This window comes from Octopus bimaculoides, chromosome 4 (genome assembly GCF_046866305.1).
Source record: "Octopus bimaculoides isolate indiv1 chromosome 4, ASM4686630v1, whole genome shotgun sequence".
Taxonomy (NCBI): domain Eukaryota; kingdom Metazoa; phylum Mollusca; class Cephalopoda; order Octopoda; family Octopodidae; genus Octopus; species Octopus bimaculoides.
The window spans coordinates 115406838-115431521 of NC_142931.1; the positions used below are offsets into that span (position 1 = coordinate 115406838).

Genomic DNA, 24684 nt, shown 5'->3' on the forward strand with positions numbered 1-24684 from the left:
GTCATTACCTATCATTTATGAGTATAAATATCAATGCTCATGATTAAATATAGGTAATATACTAGTGGATTCATTGGATACAAGTATCCCTTAGACGGTTGTTATAATCTCTAACTTAACTCACCTATATATATATATATATATATATATATATGGATATATATATATATATGGATATATATACATATATATATATATATATATATATACATATATATATATATACCTACATATATACACACATATATCCCCGTAACTAACTTAGCCTTTCGGCAAAAGACAATGATAGAATAGGTACTAGGTTTACAAAGAATATATCCTGTTGTCGATTTGTTCGACTAAAGACGGTGTTCCAGCATGGCCGCAGTCACGTAACTGAAAGAAGTAAAACAATAAAAAAAACTATGCCATTATAATCCAGAGCAACGCCGGGTATCTCTATTCGTGTGTGTGTGTGTGTATATATTTTTATATATATATGTATGTATGTATGTATGTATGTATATATATATATGTGTGTGTGTGTTTGTGCATGCGTCTTTGCACGCGCACACGTATGTCAACACACATGCATCGATATTTTTCTTTCTTACTATGTGTGTGTGTGTGTGTGTGTGCGCGCGCGTACGTGCGTGCGGGGTCAGAAATATGTGTGAACATAGTTATGAATCGAATCATGCTTATTCATACAAATACTCATCTAACGCGATACACTTATATAAGTTATGTAAATACACTTATATAAGAGTGGACTTATACACATACGCGTGACACACACTCACATACACAACGCATACACACAACCACACACACATCATGCATGTACGAAAGTAAGTCTTTATTAATATATAATTGATACAAATTTAATTATATCAATGAATTTGCAGTAGCATAATTCCTATCATCAATAAATAGATTTTATTTTTAAATTCAAAACTACTTTTATAAAGCAACAAACAAACAAAAATACTGTTATTATTGTTTATGTCGTAACTGTTGTCATTCATATTCATTTACCAAGAATCGGGTCACCTATTCTTAGTTCTGGCCCTGTAACATCTTCGCGGTGTGTGCGTGTGACTGTCGCTTCTTCGCTCTCTCCCATTCATTCTTTCATAGTCAACCTGTTCGTTTTCTCTCCCTCCCACCGTGTGGAATTTCGTTTAACATGACCGATGTTTTAAATTATGAATTTAATCCGGATGAGGATTATTACAAAATACTCGGATGTCACCAGCTTTCCACGGTAAGGCACTTAGGATTCTAACAACAGGCCCATAGTGTTATTGCGTTAGTTTTGTTAAGGGGAGTATTGTGGATGGACTGTTGATTTTGTTCATGTTTTCCCTCTTATCTTTACTTTTATTCAGTGTATGTTTTGGTAAATTTTGATTTACCTGTATTTTTTGGCACGTATTCGTTTAAGTTATTATTACGCATTTGTTTGGGAAAGAGGGTTGCCTTTTTGATTTTTTAAAAATGGTCTTTTGATCCATATAAGGAATATCAGATATATATATATATGTATATATAGGTATACATACATATGTATATACATATATCATGTATGTATATACATATATATTTACGTACATACATACACTATGTTTGTATATATACACATACATATGTACAAATGTATATCTATGTAAATCAAAACAACTTATACGGAATCTCTATCTACCAGTGTTTTATAAATGCATTATATATATTATTGTATGGGCAAAGAAACGCGAATATCTAATAATAAACTTATAATAAACAATTAATTTGTTTCAAAAATAACGAAAGTAATGTTTATTCAACGAATACGTATTCTTAAAAGAATGTTGTTTCACTTTCTTGAGAATGAAAATACAAAACGTAATTGCGAATGCAAACTACATGACTTTGTTTTCTTATAACTTCCAGAAAAGTGGATATTTTATTATGAAATTTTGTACAAATACGCTTTGGATGGTGTAGATTCCGATTATATCGAAATTTGTTATGAAAGAATTTTCTTGTTTCTGTGTGTGAGAAGAAGAGTTTCGGAAAATTCACACGAGTTGGCTTTGTTGCCTCGTAACTATGAGGAAAATGGATATTCTTTAATGAAATGTTCAACAAATACTTTTCAGGATGTGTAAATTATGATTATAACGGAATTTGACGCGAGAAGAAAAACACTGAGCACACACACATGTACATATTGACACTACTTTTTTTTCGAAACTTCGAGTTTCCTTTTGTAAAGATATGTGACATGCGTCAGTATGTATGTGTATGAGTCCACCTGTTCGGGTTTTTTTGGGGGGGAGGGGGGTAATTTTTCAGATTAACACCGCACGATCTTCACTAGGGTGTTAGGGTCAGGCTTAGTTTTAGAGTTACGGTTTAGGGTTTTAGGGTTTGGGTTAGGAAATTCCGACCTAACCGTAACCCTATCCCTAACCCTAACACCCTAGTGAAGATCGTGCGGGTGCTAATCTGAAAAATAACCTTTATTTTTTTCATAACAAATTCCGATACAGTCAGAATCTACACTATTTGAAGCGTATTTGTAGAAAATTTCACTAAAATTTATCCATTTTTCTGTAAGTTATGAAAAACAAAAAAAAAAATGTGGAGCGGGGCACACAAGTGTAATATATGTATATAGGCAGTTTTGCGAATAAACAAATTAAAGATAACAGCTTGGGTTTGACATACAAATTAAGCCTCCATATCTGCTCCTTGATTCCTCTTATAGCCATTCTTTACTCCGCGGATTTAGTCCCTCGTAAAGACATTGCGTGTCCAAGTTTGAATCATTTGAGCGCTACAAAGTATTTTCTATCCCGAGAATCTCTGGATCTCGTCTGTTGACTATACACACACACACTTTGTATATGTTCGTAAATGCACACCTGTTAAACGCATACCTGTAACTCTAATCAAGTTATAATTCTACAAGTTTGTGGTATATACTTTTTTCCTTTTTTTAGTTGGGGGGGGGGAGTGAAGATTCTTAATGTTTGATGTTCTTAATAAGAAATTTTAAATTTTAAGACCTTTTTTTTTTATCCTTAAAAATTATATTAAATCTTTCGTGAGGAAGAGATTTAACAATCCATGCTTTAATGAAAAAGTACAAATACTCTCGCACACACACACACACACACCGTTGAGAAGCTTGCTTCCCAACTATGTGATCTTGGGTTCAGTCCCATTGCACTGCTATTCGGGTAATTGTTTTCTACTATGGCTCTGGGGCTGACCAAAGCTTTGTAAGTGTGTTGCGTTTCGTCTTGACTTCATGTGCTCTTTGTAATATACTTGTGACTGTCATACAAGCAATGTCATTTATTTCCAATATTCTGCGAGAACATGCCAGGCCATGGAAAAATATTGCCTTGCTTGGAAAAAGGCAAGGGCTGGCATTAGGATGGGATTCTGGCCATAGAAAATTGGCCTCAATATACTCCATCTGACCTATGCAAGCATGGAAAAGTGGACGTTAAAATAATATATATATATATATATATAAAAAGACACACAAAAAAAGAAAATAATGTTAAATGAGTGGAAATTGAACCGGTGAGTGTGTTGAATATTAAGGCAGTATGACCCTTCCCAGACACAGCAAAACTTGTTTCAACACGCTAGTTCACATAAATAATCTTGCAAACCAGATACAAAAACGAAGTATATATATGTGTAGGTGCAGGAGCGGCTGTGTGGTAAGAAGCTTCCTTTTGTACCCCATCAAAAACACCCCTTTTTTTAAAATTTAATTTTTTTTCTCTACACAAACCCCCGTGTTTGGCTACGGAGAATACGAATCTGCAAATCCCCCCCTCCCCCCAAATTCTTCATTTTTAACTTTTTTCAGAATTTTTTTTTTTTTTTCAATTTGGAGATTATGATTCTGAAAAAAAAAAATTCAAAAGTTTTTGGTTAACTTTTTTTTCACAAATTTTCTTTGGCAAAATATGTGGAAAAATACGGAGATTATGATTCTGAAAAAAATTTCCAAAAATTTTTCTACATAGGGTTAGGGTTGGGGCTTTAGTGTTAGGGTTATGGAAAAAAGTGAAAAAAAAAAAGAAATTAGGAGAGAAAGAGTAAGGGGGAGCAAAAAATTTCCAAATTCCGATTTTTGGCAATTTTCCAGAATCTCCGTATCTGAAAACGTGCGTTTTTGACAAAAAAAAAAAAAATTAAAGAAAACAATAATTTGCGAGAAAATGGCGGGGTGGGAGATGAAGTCTTTCCGGTTGCCTTGATGTCTCTGCGATGGGATAGTCATCCAAATCTCCGTATCTGAAAACGTGCGTTTTTGACAAAAAAAAAAAAAAATTAAAAAAAACAATAATTTGCGAGAAAATGGTGGGGTGGGGGATGAAGTCTTTCCGGTTGCCTTGATGTCTCTGCGATGGGATAGTCATCCAAATCAATGGTGATCGATAACTAAACCTAGGGGAAGCGTTTGTTAGCTGACATCATCCATAGATGGGTTAATTTCTAAGAAATTAAACCCATTGGATTTCAACTGGACTATTTATTATTGCTGCTGGGAGCTGGCTCGCCAATCGTCGTATATATATATATATATATATATATATATATATATCCATCCATCCATCCAACAACTTTCTTTCTGTTTGCTAAATCCTCTCACAAATCTTTGGTCAGCCTGAGGGTATAGTAGAAGACACTTGCCCTAGGTGCCACGCAGTACTACTGAACTGTTCAAAGAAGTGGCTTCCTTCTTGCTGCTCTGCCATGGTAGCCAAGTTTGCAGAGATACCTGACAGCTGTTCTGGGACTGACATCAACTTGTTCTGCTATGTCAAAGGCCTTGCAACAAAAATTATCCCCCACACTTCTCTTAACAAAGCAAAGGGTTCCTGTCAGAGGGTCCTGGTCAACCTGGGTGAGGTGATGTGGACTCCTTCCCCTCTCTGGTGAATTGCATAATCACTCTATTAACTGTAGAAATCAGAATCCCAAGGTTTTCTCCAGTTTTACACTAAGTCCACCTTCAGATTAACCTACAATATGGCCTCTTTGAAATTCAGACAGTTCCAAGGTTTCTTTTGTACATGGCATGATTAAACAGTCACCTATAGAACCTGAAACATAAAAATGTCAATTAATAAAGGATATAAACCTTTTCAAGTTAAAATAAGCATAGAACAATGTTTATGGGGTGTCTATTTACTTCTGTCATGTGTGTGTATAAAAACATAGGTGTGGTAGTGCGATGAGAAATTTACTTCCCAACCATATAGTGTTGGGTTCAGTCCCACTACATGGTACCTTGGGCAAGTATCTTCTACTATAGCCCTTGACTGACAAAAACCTTGTGAATGGATTTGGTAGACGGAAGCTGAAAGAAGCCCATTGTATACGTGTGTGTGTGTATAATACTGTCTCCTTGCTTTGGCTTCATATGATAGTTCTAAACCGAATGTTTCCATCATCTAAGTGGTTTCCATTTCCAATCTTCTATACAAACATGTCTAGTCATGGAGAATATTATTTTACTTGGAAATGGGTGAAGGTTGGTGACAGAAAAGGTATCTAATTGTTGAAACTCTTCCTCAATAAGTTGTGTCTGACTCATACAAGCAAGGAAAAATAGATGTTAAATAATAATGATGATGACGATGATATATATATATATATATATATATATATGTGTGTGTGTGGTGGGCTTCTTTCAGTTTCCATCTACCAAATTTACTTACAAGTTAATTTGGTTGGTCTGGAGTTATAATCACCCTTCTACCTGTAAAATTTGCTGAGAAATATCAGAGACTCTCTTGAATATCTTCTGGTGAAGAGATATTTAAATGTGCTGTCAAACTTCACAGTAATGTTATAAGCAAAAGAGGCTCTGCTTATAGAATTCAATACATTCCTGAATAAAATACTTCTAAAGCTAACTGCCAGAAGAGGGAAAGTTGTATATTTTCATCCACTTTTCAGTTTAAATGTTAGTTCTATTGTTACTTAACCAGTAAACAATTCCCTACTAACCATAAGTTCCATGAGATTTTTATAGGAGTAACGTTATGGTAAGTTACCACTGTACAGACAATTTCACTTCTCCCTTATCTAAAATTAATTGGAGGAAATTAGCATAGGTAATCATGCATGATGCTTTACCACATAGCAAATGCCTTATAGTAATACTTATCCTTCAAGTAGTAAATGCTTTCAAAAGAGTGTAGCTACAGTACAAAATGCTATACAGGCCTCATAAACAACATGTTAAATCCAGATACAACCAAAAACTTTTTGTTCAGGCATGAAGAGAGAAGAGGCACAACACCACTATCCAAGTATATCTGGGATTTGAAGAATAAATGTATCTTCCACTTCAGTATTAATGAATATTCTCATTCATCCACATCTTACCCATCATATTGTTAAAATTCTATTCTTATGTATGAGCCACTTCAGTGCTTTTTTGTAGCTTTATACTTCTGGCACCAACCTGCCCAAGACTTCCCTTGGTTTTATGGTACAAGCTTCCTACTTTAAAGTGATCTAAATTAAAATTTCTCTTCAAAATTTCATTCTAATTTATGTTGCAAACATCAGCTTAATAAACAGCAAAATTATTTTGCTCTATTACTCTTTTACTTGTTTCAGTCATTTGACTGTGGCCATACTGGAGCACCGCCTTTAGCTGAGCAAGTAGACCCTAGGACTTATTCTTTGTAAGCCTCGTACTTATTCTATCGGTCTCTTTTGCCGAACCGCTAAGTTACAGGGACGTAAACACACCACTATCGGTTGTCAATCAATGTTGGGAGGACAAACACAGAGACACAAACACACACACATATATACATATATACAACGGGCTTCTTTCAGTTTCCGTCTACCAAATCCACTCACAAGGCTTTGGTCAGCCCGAGGCTATAGTAGAAGACACTTGCCCAAGGTGCCATGCAGTGGGACTGAACCTGGAACCATGTGGTTGGTAAGCAAGCTACTTACCACACAGCCACTCCTATGCCTATTCTTCATTATTTCAGAAGTTTATTGAAATAAGAGGGTATATTTCCACAGAAATATGGTAACAAAAGGGTTAAGTGACTTTTAATGTAAATAACCCAAGAATATTTTCATATCAAGCTAAACAATATCAGTATTTACAACATTAGCAATTAAAACAATCTTTTGTTTGTGTGCATGTGTCTGTTTTGCCTAATCAAGCATAATTACAAAATATTTTAAAATTATGTTTACATTATATGTCCCTTTTCTCTATAATGTTTCATCAAACATTTTTTTTTTTCTTTTCTGCAGATAGAGCAAATCAATGCAGAATATAAAGCACGTGTTTTGTCCTGTCATCCAGACAAACATCCCGATGACCCACAAGCTGGTGAGAATATAATACATATTCACTACTTATACTCATATACATATAATGTTATTCTTTAACTTTCTCAGTGGTTTCAGTCAGTTCACTGTGGCAATGTTGAGGTACCATTTTCAAGGGTTTAAGTTGATTACAAGAAAACTGGTACTTTGTTGTTGGCACTTCGTCGCTTACGACGTCGAGGGTTCCAGTTGATCCGATCAACGGAACAGCCTGCTCATGAAATTAACGTGCAAGTGGCTGAGCACTCCACAGACACGTGTACCCTTAACGTAGTTCTCGGGGATATTCAGCGTGACGCAGTGTGACAAGGCTGACCCTTTGAATTACAGGCACAACAGAAACAGGAAGTAAGAGAAAGTTGTGGGGGAAGAGTACAGCAGGGTTCGCCACCATCCCCTGCCGGAGCCTCGTGGAGTTTTAGGTGTTTTCGCTCAATAAACACTCACAACGCCCGGTCTGGGAATCGAAACCGCGATCCTATGACCGCGAGTCCGCTGCCCTAACCACTGGGCCATTGCGCCTCCAACTGGTACTTTATCCTGTACTTTATCAACATCGGAAGAAGAAGAATTATATCCAAGAATGAAGGAAGGCAAATGAGATTGATTGGAATTATTTTCTTTCACGGCTCTTTTTTTTTTTTTTTTTTTTTTTTGCCTGCATAAGTTCTCTTCTAATAATATCCTTCACTAACGAATTTAGCATTCAGACAAGGGTTCATTAGAGTCAGCTATCAGCTGAATGTGAGAGTTATTGAACAGAGACAGTGTAGGATGGGATAGAAAGGACTTTAGTTTTATCCAAGGACATGACAGCATTTCTAGGTCTGGTGTCATGATAAAGTGCACCTAGTTCACTCTGTCTGGAGGCGCAATGGCCCAGTGGTTAGGGCAGCGGACTCACGGTCATAGGATCGCGGTTTCGATTCCCAGACCAAGCGTTGTGAGTGTTTATTGAGCGAAAACACCTAAAGCTCCACGAGGCTCCGGCAGGGGATGGTGGCGAACCCTGCTGTACTCTTCCACCACAACTTTCTCTCACTCTTACTTCCTGTTTCTCTTGTGCCTGTAATTCAAAGGGTCAGCCTTGTCACACTGCATCACGCTGAATATCCCCGAGAACTACGTTAAGGGTACACGTGTCTGTGGAGTGCTCAGCCACTTGCACGTTAATTTCACGAGCAGGCTGTTCCGTTGATCGGATCAACTGGAACCCTTTACGTCGTAAGCAACGGAATGCCAACAACAACAGTTCACTCTGTAAATAAATCGGTATAACTGGAAGTGCATCCAGCTGTAGAAATCAAACAAAAAAAAAATAAAGTTTGGAGAGGAATGAGGAAAGTGCCGTCTCTGATACATCAATAGGGAAATTACTCCAAATAAGATCTGACTTGAACTTTGATGAATCATACAACACATGCTACTATAGAAATGAGGGATGATGGTGGTGTTGGTGATGACAACTGTCTACTCATTGTCATCATCATCATCATTTAGCATCTCTTTTCCATGCTGGCATGGGTTAAAAGGTTTGACTGGAACTGGTAAGCCAGAGAGCTGTACCAGGTTCCAATCTGATTTTGGCTTGGTTTCTACAGCTGGATGCCCTTCCTAGTGCCAACCACTCTAAGAGTGTAGTGGGTGCCTTTTACATGTCACTGGCACAAGTGCCTTTTAGGTGTCACCGACATGGGTTCCTTTACATGTCACCAGCACAGATGCCTTTTAAGACGCCAAGGTGGCGAGCTGGCAGAAACGTTAGCACGCTGGGCAAAATGCTTAGCGGTATTTCGTCTGCCGCTACGTTCTGAGTTCTAATTCCGCCGAGGTCAACTTTGCCTTTCATCCTTTCGGGGTCAATTAAATAAGTACCAGTTACGCACTGGGGTCGATATAATCGGCTTAATCCGTTTGTCCCCTCCGCGTGTAGCTCCTTGTGGATAGTAAAGAAATAGCACAGATGCCTTTTAAGTGTCAGAGTTAAACCATGCTGACTAAAGTTAGCAACACCCACAGAATTTTAAATTTTCACAACACTTCATAAACCTTCTCCATTCTATCAGCATGATCAAGAGACAGGCCAAGGCAAAATATTGGGTGTCAAATAGTATCACAGGTCAAAGGGCCTGGGGTCATTATGATGTTCAGCAGGCTTATCATCACCATTTTACATCAGCTGTCCATGTGTCTATGTCCTTGCTGCCTTTTGTCAAGAGCTTTCTTTTGATTTTACTATATGATGCAAAGGTCCAGCAATTGTTGAGTGACCATTGTTTAATTCTTCAGCAATGTCAAGTCGTTTTGCATGGAACTACTTCAGCTATGAGCCTCGGTTGTTATCAGTTTCAGAATGTCATTCATAGCTTTCTTTATATTCAGATCTCTCTTCTTCACTATCCACAAATGTGGTAATTTTTATGTACACACACACACACACACACACACACACACCATTGTTGTCATCATTCTTGCGGCAATTTGTTTCAGTGATGGCATGAGTGAGTTTTATGGAAGCATTGTTCTTCAACCAGATGCAACTTTGTGATGCCAACTCTTACTTGTAGTAATAATAAGCTTATAGTATACCATACTCAGTTGCACTACAACTCATCGGAAAAAGAGTAAAAGAGGAAATAGCAGTAATTAATCAAAAGTAGATGCCATAGTATGCAGAATAAGACACAAAAAAGATAGGCAATTGAACAATAAAAGACTCATAAAGAAGGAGTGCATAAGCATGTTAAATGTAGTATTGGTGAATTTCAAGAAGCATGAAGTTTTAGAAAGACGCAGTGGCCTAACAATTAACAATGAATGTGGGTAGTTTATTCCAAGTTTCAACAGTTCTGAACTTGGAAAAATGTTTTTGAAAGTCATAGGTGCTGCGTTGTGTTTTTGTTTTGTTTTTTTCATTTTACAAGGAAGTTCATGGGTGGTAGGTGTATTGAATTCAAAAAGATGACCAAACTTGTTTTTAGGAGAATGGTGGATAGTCTTGTTGGCTTCTGCCAAGTCAACTGTTAGGCATCAAAACTTTAGTCCAGAGAAACAAGACATTCAGGATATATCTAAGTGAATTGAAGGAATATATTTGTCTGGTTACATGTCTCTGGACAGTTTATTTTCAAGTAAGACATTTTATTTTCATGGTTTTTTTTTTGTTTTGTTTTTTTTACAGCATTGAATCATTGGGCTGCCACATTTTTTTGTTTATGTGGGACTTCAGTTTATCACCACTCCCCAAGTGGTGTCAAAGTGAAGACACACAGATAGACATACTTGTACCATGCACATCCATCCATGCACATACACATACACACATCTTACTAAGGTAAATTAAAACTAATATATATATATAACCATATCTGTATTACAGACATCTATTCTTTCACATGTTTCAGTCATTTGACTGCGGCCATGCTGGAGTGATGCCTTGAATCTTGAGTCGAATGAATCGACCCCAGCACTTCTTTTTTTAAGCCTGGCACTTATTCTAGCTGTCCCTTTTGCCGAACCGCTAAGTTATGAGAACATAAACATACCAACACTTGTTGTCAAGCAGTGATGGGGGTACAAACAGACACAAAGACACTCAAACACACACATATATATATATATATATATGTAATATATATATATACTCTCAGAGTGGTTGGCGTTAGGAAGGGCATCCAGCTGTAGAAACTCTGCCAAATCAGATTGGAGCCTGGTGTAGCCATCCGGTTCACCAGTCCTCACTCAAATCGTCCAACCCATGCTAGCATGGAAAGCGGACGTTAAACGATGATGATGATGATGACAAGCTTCTTTCAGTTTCTGTCTACCAAATCTACTCACTAGGCTTTAGTTGGACCGAAGCTATAGTAGAAGACACTTGCCCAAGGTGTCACGCAGTGGAACTGAACTTGTAACCATGTGTTTAAAAGCAAGCTTCTTACCACACAGCCATGAGGCGAGTGGATAACGGAGACATCTATGTAAACATTTTTAACAGCTTCCTAATTAACTAATTAAAAAAACAAAATCATTCTTTTATGAACTGATGTAAACTCAGGCAGAGTATTATGAGTGGCAAATGAAAATAAATAATGAATTAATAAAGTGTAATAAAGATGAGTTTTTGCATGGGAAATCTATGTGTGCTTGGAAACAAGTGAGAAGTGACATCAAGATGTGTATCTTGTTATAGAAAACTTCTGCCTCAATATAGCGTCTTTTGACCCATATGAGCACGAAAAATATAGACACTATAATGATGATGGTAGTAGTGGTTGTAGGATGGTGATGGTGGTGGTTGAATGGGAGTTATGTATTCATCACTGAATGTGTGTTGTGTGTTTAGCAAGACATTAAAACATCACTGCTCTACTTAAGTTGACATTAAGTGCTGACAAGAAATGAATTAAGAATGTGAATAGTAGAAATGGTTTATATGGAATACTAAACTAGCTAAAACTGATTTTTCAAAAGGCATTTTGCCTTCTGTTTTTTTTTTGTTTTTTTCAAACTCAGAGATACACTTTTGTAATTTCTAGCTTCCATTTCTAGTGCCACTCATTAGGGTGAAACGTGGGAAATCTATTATGCCAAAAAAAAAAAAAAAAGAAAACGCTCTGAAGGGATTTTCTTTCATAGACCATCTTAAATTTAAAATCATTTCTCATCCTTGAAAGAAACTAGGTCATCATCATCATTATCAACATTTAACGTCCGTTTTTCATGCTGGCATGGGTTGGACAGAAACTGGTAAGACCAGGGTCTGCACCAGGTTCCATAGAGGTCATTTATAGTTATTCATTCATTCACTTAATGTCTATTTTTCCATGCTAGCATGAGTTGGATGAATTCATACTATTGGTGCTTTTTTTTACAGATGGATGTCCTTCTTGTCCTAATGTTCAACAATTATTAAAATAAGTGAGCTTTTATTTCACATATCTCTGAAAACAAAGTGCTAGTAGATGACTTATTGACAGATGCCTACAAACATCATTGTTTTTAGCTCAATACTTTTCAAGTGAAGTGAGGGATCTAAACATTCATACATACACATATATCACACACATATACATATATCACGCACATACACATATGATCAGAGAAACTAAAGAGAGGAGGGTTGCATGGGAAGGAAGAGTTCCACTGGGCCCTGCCTCTGCTCTTACATGCTCCTCACCACCACCACCACCAACTGTAACTGTGGGTTTTATGCCAATATGGGCATAAAATCCAGTTACAATTATAGTGACGACCACTGCATAAAAGACATTGGTACTGGTCCCACATAAAAAGCACTGGTGTTGGTGCCATGTAAAAAGCACCCTGTACACTCTGTAAAGTGTAGAGGCGCAATGGCCCAGTGGTTAGGGCAGCGGATTCGCGGTCATAAGATCGCGGTTTCGATTCCCAGACCAGGCGTTGTGAGTGTTTATTGAGCGAAAACACTTAAAGCTCCACGAGGCTCCGGCAAGGGATGGTGGCGAACCCTGCTGTACTCTTTCACCACAACTTTTTCTCATGCTTACTTCCTGTTTCTGTTGTGCCTGTAATTCAAAGGGTCAGCCTTGTCACACTCTGTGTCACGCTGAATATCCCCAAGAACTACATGAAGGGTACACGTGTCTGTGGAGTGCTCAGCCACTTGCACGTTAATTTCACGAGCAGGCTGTTCCGTTGATCGATGTCGTAAGCGACGGAGTGCCAACACACACACACACTCTGTAAAGTGGTTAGCATTGGAAAGAGATCCAGCTGCAGAAACCATGCCAAAACAGACAATAGAGCCTGGTATGGCTCTTGACCTTGTCACTTTCTGTTGAACCCTCCAATTCAAGCCAGCATGGGAAACAGGTTATGAATCAGTGAAGGGCGGAATAAATTAATGTGGAGTAAGAAGAGAAAGAAACGTGTTTGGTGTGAGATTGATTGTGTGAGAATAACTTAGACATTATGAAATAAATAGATTTGTCTAAAGTCACTTAAAATATTTACAATGAAACATTATTTAGTTTCTTTTTCTCTAGAAAAAAAGGATTATGATATTCATCCTTCCTGTCTGAAGATGATCAGATTAACAACTTTACTCTTTGTGGGTCCTTCGACTGTTTATTAGGCCCATCATCATCATCATCATCATCGAACACCTGTTTCCTATGCTGGCTTTAATTGGAGGGATCAACAGGAAGTGATAAGGTCTGGAGCCATACCAGGCTCTATTGTCTGTTTTGGCATGGTTTATGCAACTAGATGCTCTTTCCAATACCAACTACTTTACAGAGTGTACAGAGTGCTTTTTATGCAGTGGCCGTCACTATAACTATAACTGGATTTTATGCCAGTATTAGCATAAAACCCACAGTTACAGTTGGTGGTGGGGAGCATTTAAGAGTAGAGGCAGTGGAACTCTTCCTTTCTATGCAACATTACATCACAGTTAGCGATCTCGAGCGAGATGTTCCCAAGTAGACTGCTCTAGGTAATACATCAAGCATATTCTGTTTCCCTAAGTAAATTCCAGCTGCAACTCCTTACTCCCTTAACCCCTTAAGCATTTAAACCGGCCATATCATGCCAAAAGTATTTTGCCTGTTTTATGTTCAAACTGGCCAGATCTGGTCTCTCACACCAACCCTACAATATGGTTTTTAAAATTAACAACTACCTCATCAAAATCTCATAGCTACAAGATAATGCATGATTAGTTCAAAACAATGTGAATAAAAAAGCATTAATTTTGGCAGAATAATGCGAACACTAAAGGGTTAACAGATATTCTTTGGTGAACTAGCAGTTGGCTCTTAGTCATGTGGTGAACCAAAGAGTAGATACGACACTCTCAAGATAGAAAAAAGTATAAGTAATGGTCTTACAATGATGATTCCAGTTTTCAAAGAGTTTTATAAAAGTATCTTTTATTTGTAAATTTCCTCTGAAATGTTCATATTTGTATTTGCAGCAAAGAGATTTATACTACTACAAATTGCTAAAGATGTACTTTCATGTCCAGGAAGCAGGAAGAAATATGACCAGTGGCTTAATTCTGGCTTAGCTATATCTTTTAAGGAATGGTGCTCTATGAATGACAAGACACACTCTGTAAGTATATACAATTTATGAAATACATTGTGGCTATAGACGCAGGCATAACTGTATGGTCAATAAGATTGCTTCCTAACTATGGGTCTTGGATTCAGTCATGCTCCACAACACATTTGGCAAGTGTCTTCTACTGTAACCCAAGTCTGACCAAAGCCTTGTGAGTGAACTTGGTAGATGGAAACTGAAAGAAGCCTCTCTTATGTATGTATGTGTATATACATGTGTATGTGTCTTTGTGTTTGCCCCCTACTACTGCTTGATAACCAATGCTGGTTTATTTACATGCCTGTAACTGAGCAGCCCAACAAAAGCGACCAATAAAATAGACCTGACATAGTAATTTGGGATAGAGAAGAGAAACTGTGTACCAGGCTTTAAAAAAAATGAGTACTTTGGTCAGTTTGTTTGACTAAACCCTTCAAAGCAGTGTCCTGGCATGGCTGCAGTCCAATGACTGAAGTAAGTAAAAGATACAGGGTTGGTCAAAAGTTGCACAACCATTTAACATGTAAATATATATTAAAAAGCAGTGTGACTTTTTGGCCCACCCTCTGTGTGTGTGTGTGTGTGTGTGTGTGTACATGTGTATGTTTTTGTATGTGTGTGTGTAGGTGCATGGCTAAGGGGCTCCAGCTTATTTTATCAGCTTTGAAAGGATGAAAGTCAAAGCTGATCTCAGCAGAATTTAAACTCTGAATGTAAAGAGCCAGATGAAATGCCACTAAGCAATTTGCCTGATACTTTAACTCTTTAGCATTTAAACTGGCCATATCCGGCCCAAATATTACACCTGTTTTATGTATAGACTGACCATAGTCAACCCCTCATACCTACTTTATGATGTATTAAAAATAACAAACACCTCATCAAAATTTCAACACAAAAAGATAACGCATGAGTAATTCAAAACAATCCTTTCTACTATAGGCACAAGGCCTGAAATTTGGGGGAGGAGGATAGTGGATTACATTGACCTCAGTATTCAACTGGTACTTATTTTATCGACCCTGAAAGGATAAAAAGCAAGGTCAACCTCAGCAGAATTTGAACTCAGAACTTAAAGACAGATGAAATACCTTTAATAATTTTGCCTGGCATGCTAACGATTCTGCCAGTGAATAAAGAGGCATTACATTTAACAGAATAATCTGAATGCGAAAGGGTTAATGATTCTACCTGCTCACTGCCTTCAAACATAATAATGATGATAAATTCTAACATTACAGGTGTGGAAGTGTGGTTAAGAAGTCTATTTTAAACCCACAGAGTTCTTGATTTCATCTTGCTGCTCAGCACTTTAAGTGTACATCTTATACAACAGCCTCATCATCAACAGTGTTTTAATCCACTTTTCCATGCTTGCATGGGTCAGGCAGAATTTGTTGAGGCACCTTTTCCCCTTCAGTTGGATGCCTTTTCTGTTGTCAAGCCCCCACCTGTTTCCAAGCAAGAAAATATTTCTCCACAGCCACACGTTTTTCATGGACTACTGGAAACAAACAACATCGTTTGTATTGTTTGTTTACAACCATTATGTGATGTCAAGACAAGTGTATACACACATACACGTCCATGCATGCATGCACACACACACATACATAGACCTGATGTAGTAATTTGGGATAGAGAAGAGAAACTGTGTACAGCTGTAGAAATCAGCTGCCCAACGAATGTTAACATGAAGCTAAAGATTAGCAAAAAAGAAAGTATCCATGCTGATCTATTGAGGAATGTACAGCTACTCTATCCAGATTACAAGTTCAGGTTTATACCTTTAATTATTGGGGCACTGAGATATGTATCACACTGCCTAAATTCCAATCTTGAGAAATTAGGCTTCTCAAAACCAGAAAGGAGAAAGCTAATTCGAAGACTACAGATCTGAGCCATTGCTGGAACTGTAAAACTTTCCAGAAGTTTATCATTTAAGTATATATGAGCATGTGTAGACATGCAACTATATGCATAAGAATACATACATAAGGCAAAACATACAAATCTGCATACATACAAAAATACTCTGTTGTTGAAATTCCAATGAAGGAACCTTGGATGTAGGTTAGAAATTGACCCTTTCTCTATTGGCAAGAAATCTTGAAATAAAACTGAATAACGATATACATACATACATGCATGCACCTCTTTCAGTTTCCCTCTATCAAATCTACTCACAAGGTTTTGGTTCTACAGCCTGAAGCTATTGTAGAAGACATTTGCTCAGGATGCCACACAATGTGACTGAACCTACAACCATGTAGTTGGGAAGCAAACTTCTTTACCACACAGCCATACCTGAGCCTAAGTAGCTTTATGAATTTATTTTCACTGTGCAATTACCAAACAACTTATTTTCGTTATCTACCACTTAGGATAAAAGATTACTTTTTTTCTCTAGCATGGCCTTGACTGTGATAACTTAACCTATGCATTGTATTTTTTATTTATGTTTCCTGTTTATTTACATCATAATGCCGGCATGGTTCTTTGCATAGGAAGCTCATTTTGTGGGTTCGGTAGCCAACCAATGCCTGTTGTTGGCACTTACAACGCCGAGTGTTCCAGTTGACCCGATCAACGGAACAGCCTGCTCGTGAAATTAACGTGCAAGTGGCTGAACACTCCACAGACACGTGTACCCTTAATGTAGTTCTCGGGGATATTCAGCGTGACACAGTGTGACAAGGCTGGCCCTTTGAATTACAGGCACAACAGAAACAGAAAGTAAGAGTGAGAGAAAGTTGTAGTGAAAGAGTACAGCAGGGTTCGTCACCATCTCCTGCCGGAGCCTCGTGGAGCTTTAGGTGTTTTCGCTCAATAAACACTCACAACGCACGGTCTGGGAATCGAAACCGCGAATCCGCTGCCCTAACCACTGGGCCATTGCGCCTCCACTGCCAACCAATGCCTATGAACATCACAACAAACATACGATCTATTCACAAACACTCTTAAGCTTATAATGTGCATGATGGATTAACAGAGAATCTTGCCTCTCACAACATAGAAACATTTCCCACGGCACCAGCAGACAAAATGGAAAAAACGTTGCTCCAGAGGATTAGCGAGGGAGATATGCGTGAATTTGGTAGACGGAAACTATATGGGAGCCAATATGTGTGACTGTCTTTGTTAGCTCCCACACACACACATTTGTTTATGTGATCGTATTTAGCGGTTCCACAAAAAGAGAATGATTGAATAAGTACCAAACTTTAAAAGAAATAAGTACTGGGGTCGATTTGTCCGAGTAAAACTCTTCAAAGTGGTTACCTAGCATGGCAGCAGCCCAGTGACTGAAGCGAGTAAAATATAAAGATACAATAACAGTATCTCGCCTCCGTAAGCAGTTATTCGCTAAGTTAGAGGGGGAAAATATAAGGGAAATAACTCTGTAAAACTATTTAAGATGTTGATTAAAATTATTGGAGAATTCTGACAGAAGCGAAAATTAAAGATTAATTTAAATGACGACCAGAGATCCCCTACATCAGTCATGGACAACCTGCGGCCCGAGGGACTTTATGAATGGCACACCTAAAGAAAATTTGCATTGAATTTTTTAGTCGTGCAGCCCGCTTTTCGTCCAAGGTTCCCCATAACTGCCCTATTCAGTAACTCTACCTGCTAGATATAATGGTAAATGTACCGCATGTTATACCTTTCTTTCTTAAATACTGAAAGGTTACAATCTATATTATAGTCCTACATAAGCCATAAGCTCCCAAAAGAGCTAAAATAAGTCTGAAACCATAGTCCAGGAGATAGATGGTAAATGTTTTTATTTTTCATTCCCTTTGAAGTTTTATCCCTAATAGTCGTTTGGAATTTAGCTGTTCTTTCTAGCGTGCAAGGAATCCTATGATGGATACCTCTTACGTGTTTAAATGTACACTGTATTTATACGAATAATATATAGTCTATTGACTAATTTTTTTTTACACGCTAGGCCACTGGTAGTAAAAATTTCTAATATTTCTTATTACCCTTGACTTTAATTATATATGTGTATAGTCTGTCATACCGGCCATGATGAAATACCACAAGGTATAGAAAATACGTATTTGCCTTCATATATTTAATCCTTTATATTGAACACTCAATAAGACATATTCCATATATTCAATAAGACATTCAGTACTTTATTTCATTGTACCATCCATTTTTATATTATATATTGTATATTCCATATTCTATATCCCACATTAATTTTACAAGAATATAAATAAAACATAAAAAACAGACAGAGTTGGAACTCTTTTAAACAAAATAATATATATATATATGTATATATAGAAATGATGACGATTGCTTTGTGTTCTTGCTCAAGGAACAGAATAGCAATCTGCTACTTCCACTTGAGTATTGCATGGGTAGAACACAAAGATATAAAACTATATATAAAAAACAATCCAGAATATACCAAAGTTGTCCAATATGGGGTAACATGAAATAGAGTAAAACAAAATTAAGACTGGTTGGAATGTTACTAGATGCTTCATTTGAGACATAACTGATGGGTTTGTAAACCTGAAAATTAGCATTTTTTTTTTTTGTGGGATTTTTATTTGATTTATTTATAAATTTTTTTCTTCGCCCAATTTAACACTCGGCTATAATTGAGAGTTTAGTTGGAAATTGCGTGTTTAGTTAAATGTAACAGACCAGTGAGGAAATATGAAGAGTTATGTACCTTGCTCAGAACACCCAACTCAGTATTTTTAGTTTTATTTTTCATGAGGTTTTGAAACTTTCGATAAAATCATTTGTAATCCAATATGTACAGTTAACGTTGGCACTACACTTCATTCAGTTTTCTTCTCTTCCCAAAATGTCTTATATTCCATTTTTGCAGTCAATGCACTGGGCGAGTACAAAACCTAAACCTTTTCAAGTGAAGAACAATGAAGAAGGTAATGAACCAGTTTTTATACCTTACCAGTCTGTTTGGAACAATAATGTAATTTTAAAAAAAATTTTTTTTTTTAATTAGGCAAAAATGAATCTTGACAAATTCAATGTTTGGCTTCTTACTGTATATATTATATTTACACGTAAGAGTTAGAGACAGGATATGAAATCAGAACCATGATGCTCTAATTAAATATTGTATAATACATGTATATATGTGTATTTAGACATACATGTATGTGTTGTGAATTCACTGTTGCTAATCTTTGTGCTACCTAATTGAGTACATGTGGAATTAGCAACTGAATACATAAATTTTATGGTTGGCATGACGTCAAGGGTTCCAGTCGATCCGATCAACAGAACAGCCTGCTCGTGAAATTAACGTGCAAGTGGCTGAGCAATCCACAGACACGTGTACCCTTAACGTAGTTCTCGGGGATATTCAGCGTGACACAGTGTGACAAGGCTGACCCTTTGAATTACAGGTACAACAGAAACAGGAAGTTAGAGTGAGAGAAAGTTGTGGTGGAAGAGTACAGCAGGGTTCACCACCATCCCCTGCTGGAGCCTCGTGGAGCTTTAGGTGTTTTAGCTCAATAAACACTCACAACGCCCGGTCTGGGAATCGAAACCGCGAGTCCGCTGCCCTAACCACTGGACCATTGCACCTCCACATAAATTTTAGGTACTACTAAAGCAGCACAGTCCCGGTCACGCTAGCTAGTCGTGAGTGGTCGATCCTAGCCCTGACCCGCGTGTGCAAATGAATACGTGTTTAGGGTTAGGGTTGGGATCGACCACTCACGACTGGCTGGTGCGGACGCGCGACTGCACGTTCGAGACCGTGCTGCTTTAGTAGTACCTAAATTTTATATGTATTGCATATTCTGCATGGCCATGGTGAAACATTACCTTATTTGGTAAGAGGAAGAGCATCCAGCTATGGAAAATCTGTCCCAACAAATCCAATCAAACCCATGGAAGAGTAGATGTTAAAACGATTATGATAAATGTTAGTGTCAACTCATTCCTTGCACAGCTCAAAACTCATGCTACAAGATGTTTTGCTTTTAATCGGGCACTTGTCTTAATTTACCAATTGATTAAGTCATGGGTATATGATATATGGGAGGCGCAATGGCCCAGTGGTTAGGGCAGCGGACTCGCGGTTTCAATTCCCAGACTGGGCATTGTGAGTGTTTATTGAGCGAAAACACCTAAAGCTCCACGAGGCTCCAGCAGGGGATGGTGGTGAACCCTGCTGTACTCTTCCACCACAACTTTCTCTCACTCTTTCTTTCTATTTCTGTTGTGCCTGTAATTCAAAGGGTCAGCCTTGTCACGCTGAATCTCCCCGAGAACTATGTTAAGGGTACACGTGTCTGTGGAGTGCTCAGCTACTTGCATGTTAATTTCACGAGCAGGCTGTTCCGTTGATTGGATCAAATGGAACCCTCGACGTCGTAAGCGACAGAGTGCCAACAATAACAACAACATGTGATATATGATCTTCCTAACTCTCACTTTAATTTACCTGATATATTTTCAACACAATCTGTTCTGTACTAACTTGATTTTAGAACAGTGAAAACTATCACCTAAGAACCTAGTAAAAGCTATTATGAGAGCATCCCTAAAACTTCTTTCTTACTTAACCCAGCCAAAAAAGAAAAATTAGCTGAAGCCTTAATCACTGTTACAAAAGCAACAGCTGTACTGTGTCCAGCACCAGAATCTGCATGCATACAGAAACAGAGTGGATAGTGACAAAAATTGTTGTTCAGATTGTCATGTTGCTCTCCTTACAATTCATCACCATATGGTTCTAAACTGGTGTAGAATAGTTGGACTAACAGATCTGAATCACACCTTGTCATTTGGCCAACTGCAACATCAAATGACTAACAGAGCTAAGTGAAGATAACACAAGGTACCTGTCACTTCATTCTGTTGTAAATCTATTAGCTTGTCTCATTAACCCGTTTGTTACCACATTGATGATAATCATGAAAATAATGAAGAATTTAGTGAAGTAACTTTATTATTGAGTTGATGTTTAAAAAAATAAAGTAGCATGGCATTTTCATGGAAGGGTTTAATTTAAATCACATTTAAATGTAGAAGTTTTTATTATAGAACCAGAAGTAAAGTAAATTTGTTGGAATTTAGAAAATAAATTATGAAATTTTGATGGAAAGTATTAATTTAAATCATATTTAAAATGTTTTTATCACAGAACCAAAGGTCTCAAGCAGGTTGGTATCAAATGGGTTAAACACATTTTCATTAGTAATCTTACAAGATAATTTAAGCAAAAACAACTTTTCTTTCAGATGAATGTCCAGCTAAACTTGAGAAGTGTCCACAATGGCACAAAAGAGATGACTGTCCAATGCTTGAAAAATTCCGTAACTATGAGATTTAACCAACCTATTATTTTATTTTATATACCAACCAATTATTTTATTCTCTAGAATGAATTTTGGGTTTTATTATTTCACAGAAGAGATGAAAATATGTTTCCTATTGAAGACGGAATTTTTTTATTTTCATTTATGGCCTTATTAGATAGCTCAATATAATTTAGATTTGAAGTTTTGTTCTCTAATATAATTTTACTTCTGTAAACATTGTACTTGACAATCACAGAACAGCTTTAAAATGACTTTATTGTGTATATTTCATTAAGATATGTTTATTGAAAAACATTTGCTTCAAAGCTTTTGAAAAGAAATTAAATAAAACACACTCCAAAAGCCAATGAAGGGGCTTCTTTCCAGGGTTTCTCAGGGTGGAGTGCATGCCCCCGACCTGTTTTTGGTGGGGCATGGATTATTTCAAAAAAGGGGATCATGAAAAAAGTGAACAAAACATGCAATAGCTTTAATTAAAACTACATCTATACATACCTGATATATGCTGTGCTGGATTCTATTTCTTTTATTTAAAAAAAAATATAGAACTATTGTTCTAGTCAGTCATTGAACTGCTAGAAACAGCAGGCAAGTATTCCCCCAGTCACACTACCATCTTGGATAGTGTAGTTGTTGGAAGACTGTTAATCACAGGATTGCACGATAATGGCTAACCTCAATCTAAATGTTAAATGTTTAAAAGTAAAGTGTGATGGCTAAGTTTTGGAAATTATTACTACAGCTGCATACACTTCTACGGTGATCATTATATACGTATATTACATCTTGTATCAAGATTATAGCTTCAACATTTTATTCGGAAATAAAAATTATGATGTTGCCATTTTGCTTTTTTACATTATTATTGCTGCATGTGGAAGTTATTGGAGAACAGAAATGGTAGCATGTTATGCCATTTGATTATCTTCATACTATTGCCACCAAGATGAACTTGAACATACAAATATAATTTTTTTATCACTGGTGCTATGATATGGCAACAAGTTCTCTAGTGAAGAAAATGTTTTCATACATATATAATATTAATGTCCTTGAAAAGAGCATGAACATCATATCTTCCTATTTCCATTAAAATAGCGGATATAGTCAAGAAGGTATAGTAGAAAACTGAAATACATATTTTCCTAATGATTTAAAATTTCAGAGGAAATCCTAATGATATATGACAAAATAACATGGTGGTGGTAACTGTGTGTTTGTGTATATATTTAATCATCATTAATTTCATGATAGATAATTATATACAATTAGCTGAACCCGTGAAAAGTTCACGGAAAACATAAAAAATGTAAGCATCTGTAAATAGTGCACTGGTGCCATAAGAAGTGTTTGTATAGTATAACCGTCTATCTTTATGTTCTGAGTTCAAATTCTGCCGAGGTCGACTTTGCCTTTCGTCCTTTGGGGGCTCGATAAATTAAGTACCAGTTGTGTACTGGAGTCGATCTAATCAACTGGCCCCCTCCCCACAAAAATTTCAGGACTATAAAAGCATATTGTGACAGTTAAAGAAAGTAATGTAACACCAATGACTATATAATCCAACCAAAATTTGTTACACAAACGTAAACGGAATTACTATTTAACCTTAAAATACAACGTACATATTCAAAGGACCTTCTTGGTTTAGTGGTACGAAACGTTTTTCTGGTATTCTTTTACTTGTTCAGTCATTTGACAGTGGCCATGCTAGAGCACCACCCTTTAGTCGAAGAAATTGACCCCTGGACTTATTCCCTGTAAGCCTGGTGCATATTCTATCAGTCTTTTCTGCTGAACAGCTAAATTAGAGACGCAAACGCACCAACATCGGTGTGAAGCAATGATGGTGGTGGTGGGACAAACACATATATATGATGGGCTTGGCAGTAGTAGTGATGCTGGCTGGTGCGATTTTGTAGTTTGCTGGTATGCAGAGAGAGAGAGGCAGACAGTAAGTGTCAAATAGTCCACAGCGAAGTTTTCACCTCTCTTCCTACCCGTTGCTTTGCCACTGACTGGAATTGTTTTACTTGTCTTCAAAAGTGAAATTGACATCCAATATTTGCTGTGTAAGTATCTACTGTCTCTCTCTTTCTCTTCCTTTGTGTCCCTCTTTTTCTCCTGCTTTTGATTTAACAATGTGTATACGTATCTATGTCTCTACTTCTCTTGCAATGAACGCCGTCACCACTCACTGTCTCTCAGGTCTTTTCTGAAACATTTAAAGACAAAACAAACACTCTCTCTGGCTTTGCCACTTCTTTGAAATGTGACACACAACACAGGTACATACAAAAACAAAAAGTTAGCGTATTAATATTATTGATAATCCTGCGCCATATCGTGGTTTATTATTTAAGCTGATGTCGATCCCTCCGCGGTGTTGTTTTGCATTTATAATAAAATAAATATATACAAATCATAAATTAAAAAAAAAATATATAGTACAGTACTGTTTCCACTTCGCAGATTTCCCGTAACACTCGCGATAGTCATGGGATTACTGTATATCATACATATAAGATATTTATGCACACAGTTTGTCTGAGAAACCTAAAATAAAATTAAAAGTAGTAAACTAAATGTATTTTAAAACTATCTTGAAAACAAATATAGAGATGCAAAATAATATCTTTTGTTTTCTTTGCACAAAGAAAAATAAAACAACTTTGTTTCAGTGTTTTAACCATTTATCCAGAAGTCAAGTACCTCCAATGGTAATCTTCCAGTTTCGAGAGGTTAAAAAAGTAAATAAAATACAAGGGAAATAACTGAACGTCTTACCAGTATTATCCGTACTACTTTGTTTATAAATAAATCACGTGATTTGATTGACGTTAACTGTTTATATATAAATCACAGATTGAATATCATAGTTTCTTATGAGAAA

The 24684-nt window shown here is 36.9% G+C and overlaps 1 protein-coding gene across 1 annotated transcript; it reads left to right on the forward strand.

Annotated features, from left to right (window-relative positions):
• Positions 1-542: 542 nt before the first annotated feature.
• LOC106881696 (dnaJ homolog subfamily C member 12) lies at positions 543-22635 on the forward strand. Its single transcript, XM_014932162.3, has 5 exons — positions 543-1246; positions 7288-7366; positions 14324-14463; positions 19319-19376; positions 21711-22635. The coding sequence occupies exons 1-5, from the start codon at positions 1169-1171 to the stop codon at positions 21800-21802; spliced, it is 447 nt and encodes a 148-aa protein (XP_014787648.1). The 5' UTR covers positions 543-1168; the 3' UTR covers positions 21803-22635.
• The last annotated feature ends 2049 nt before the right edge of the window (positions 22636-24684 follow it).

What these genes read in the sequence shown, in the direction of transcription:
- LOC106881696 (XM_014932162.3), top strand. Translation starts at nt 1,169, where the DNA reads ATGACCGATGTTTTAAATTATGAATTTAATCCGGATGAGGATTATTAC. An exon ending in GATGTCACCAGCTTTCCACG is followed by an intron (nt 1,247 to 7,287) that starts GTAAGGCACTTA and finishes TCTTTTCTGCAG; the next exon opens with ATAGAGCAAATCAATGCAGA. An exon ending in AGTGAAGAACAATGAAGAAG is followed by an intron (nt 19,377 to 21,710) that starts GTAATGAACCAG and finishes CTTTTCTTTCAG; the next exon opens with ATGAATGTCCAGCTAAACTT.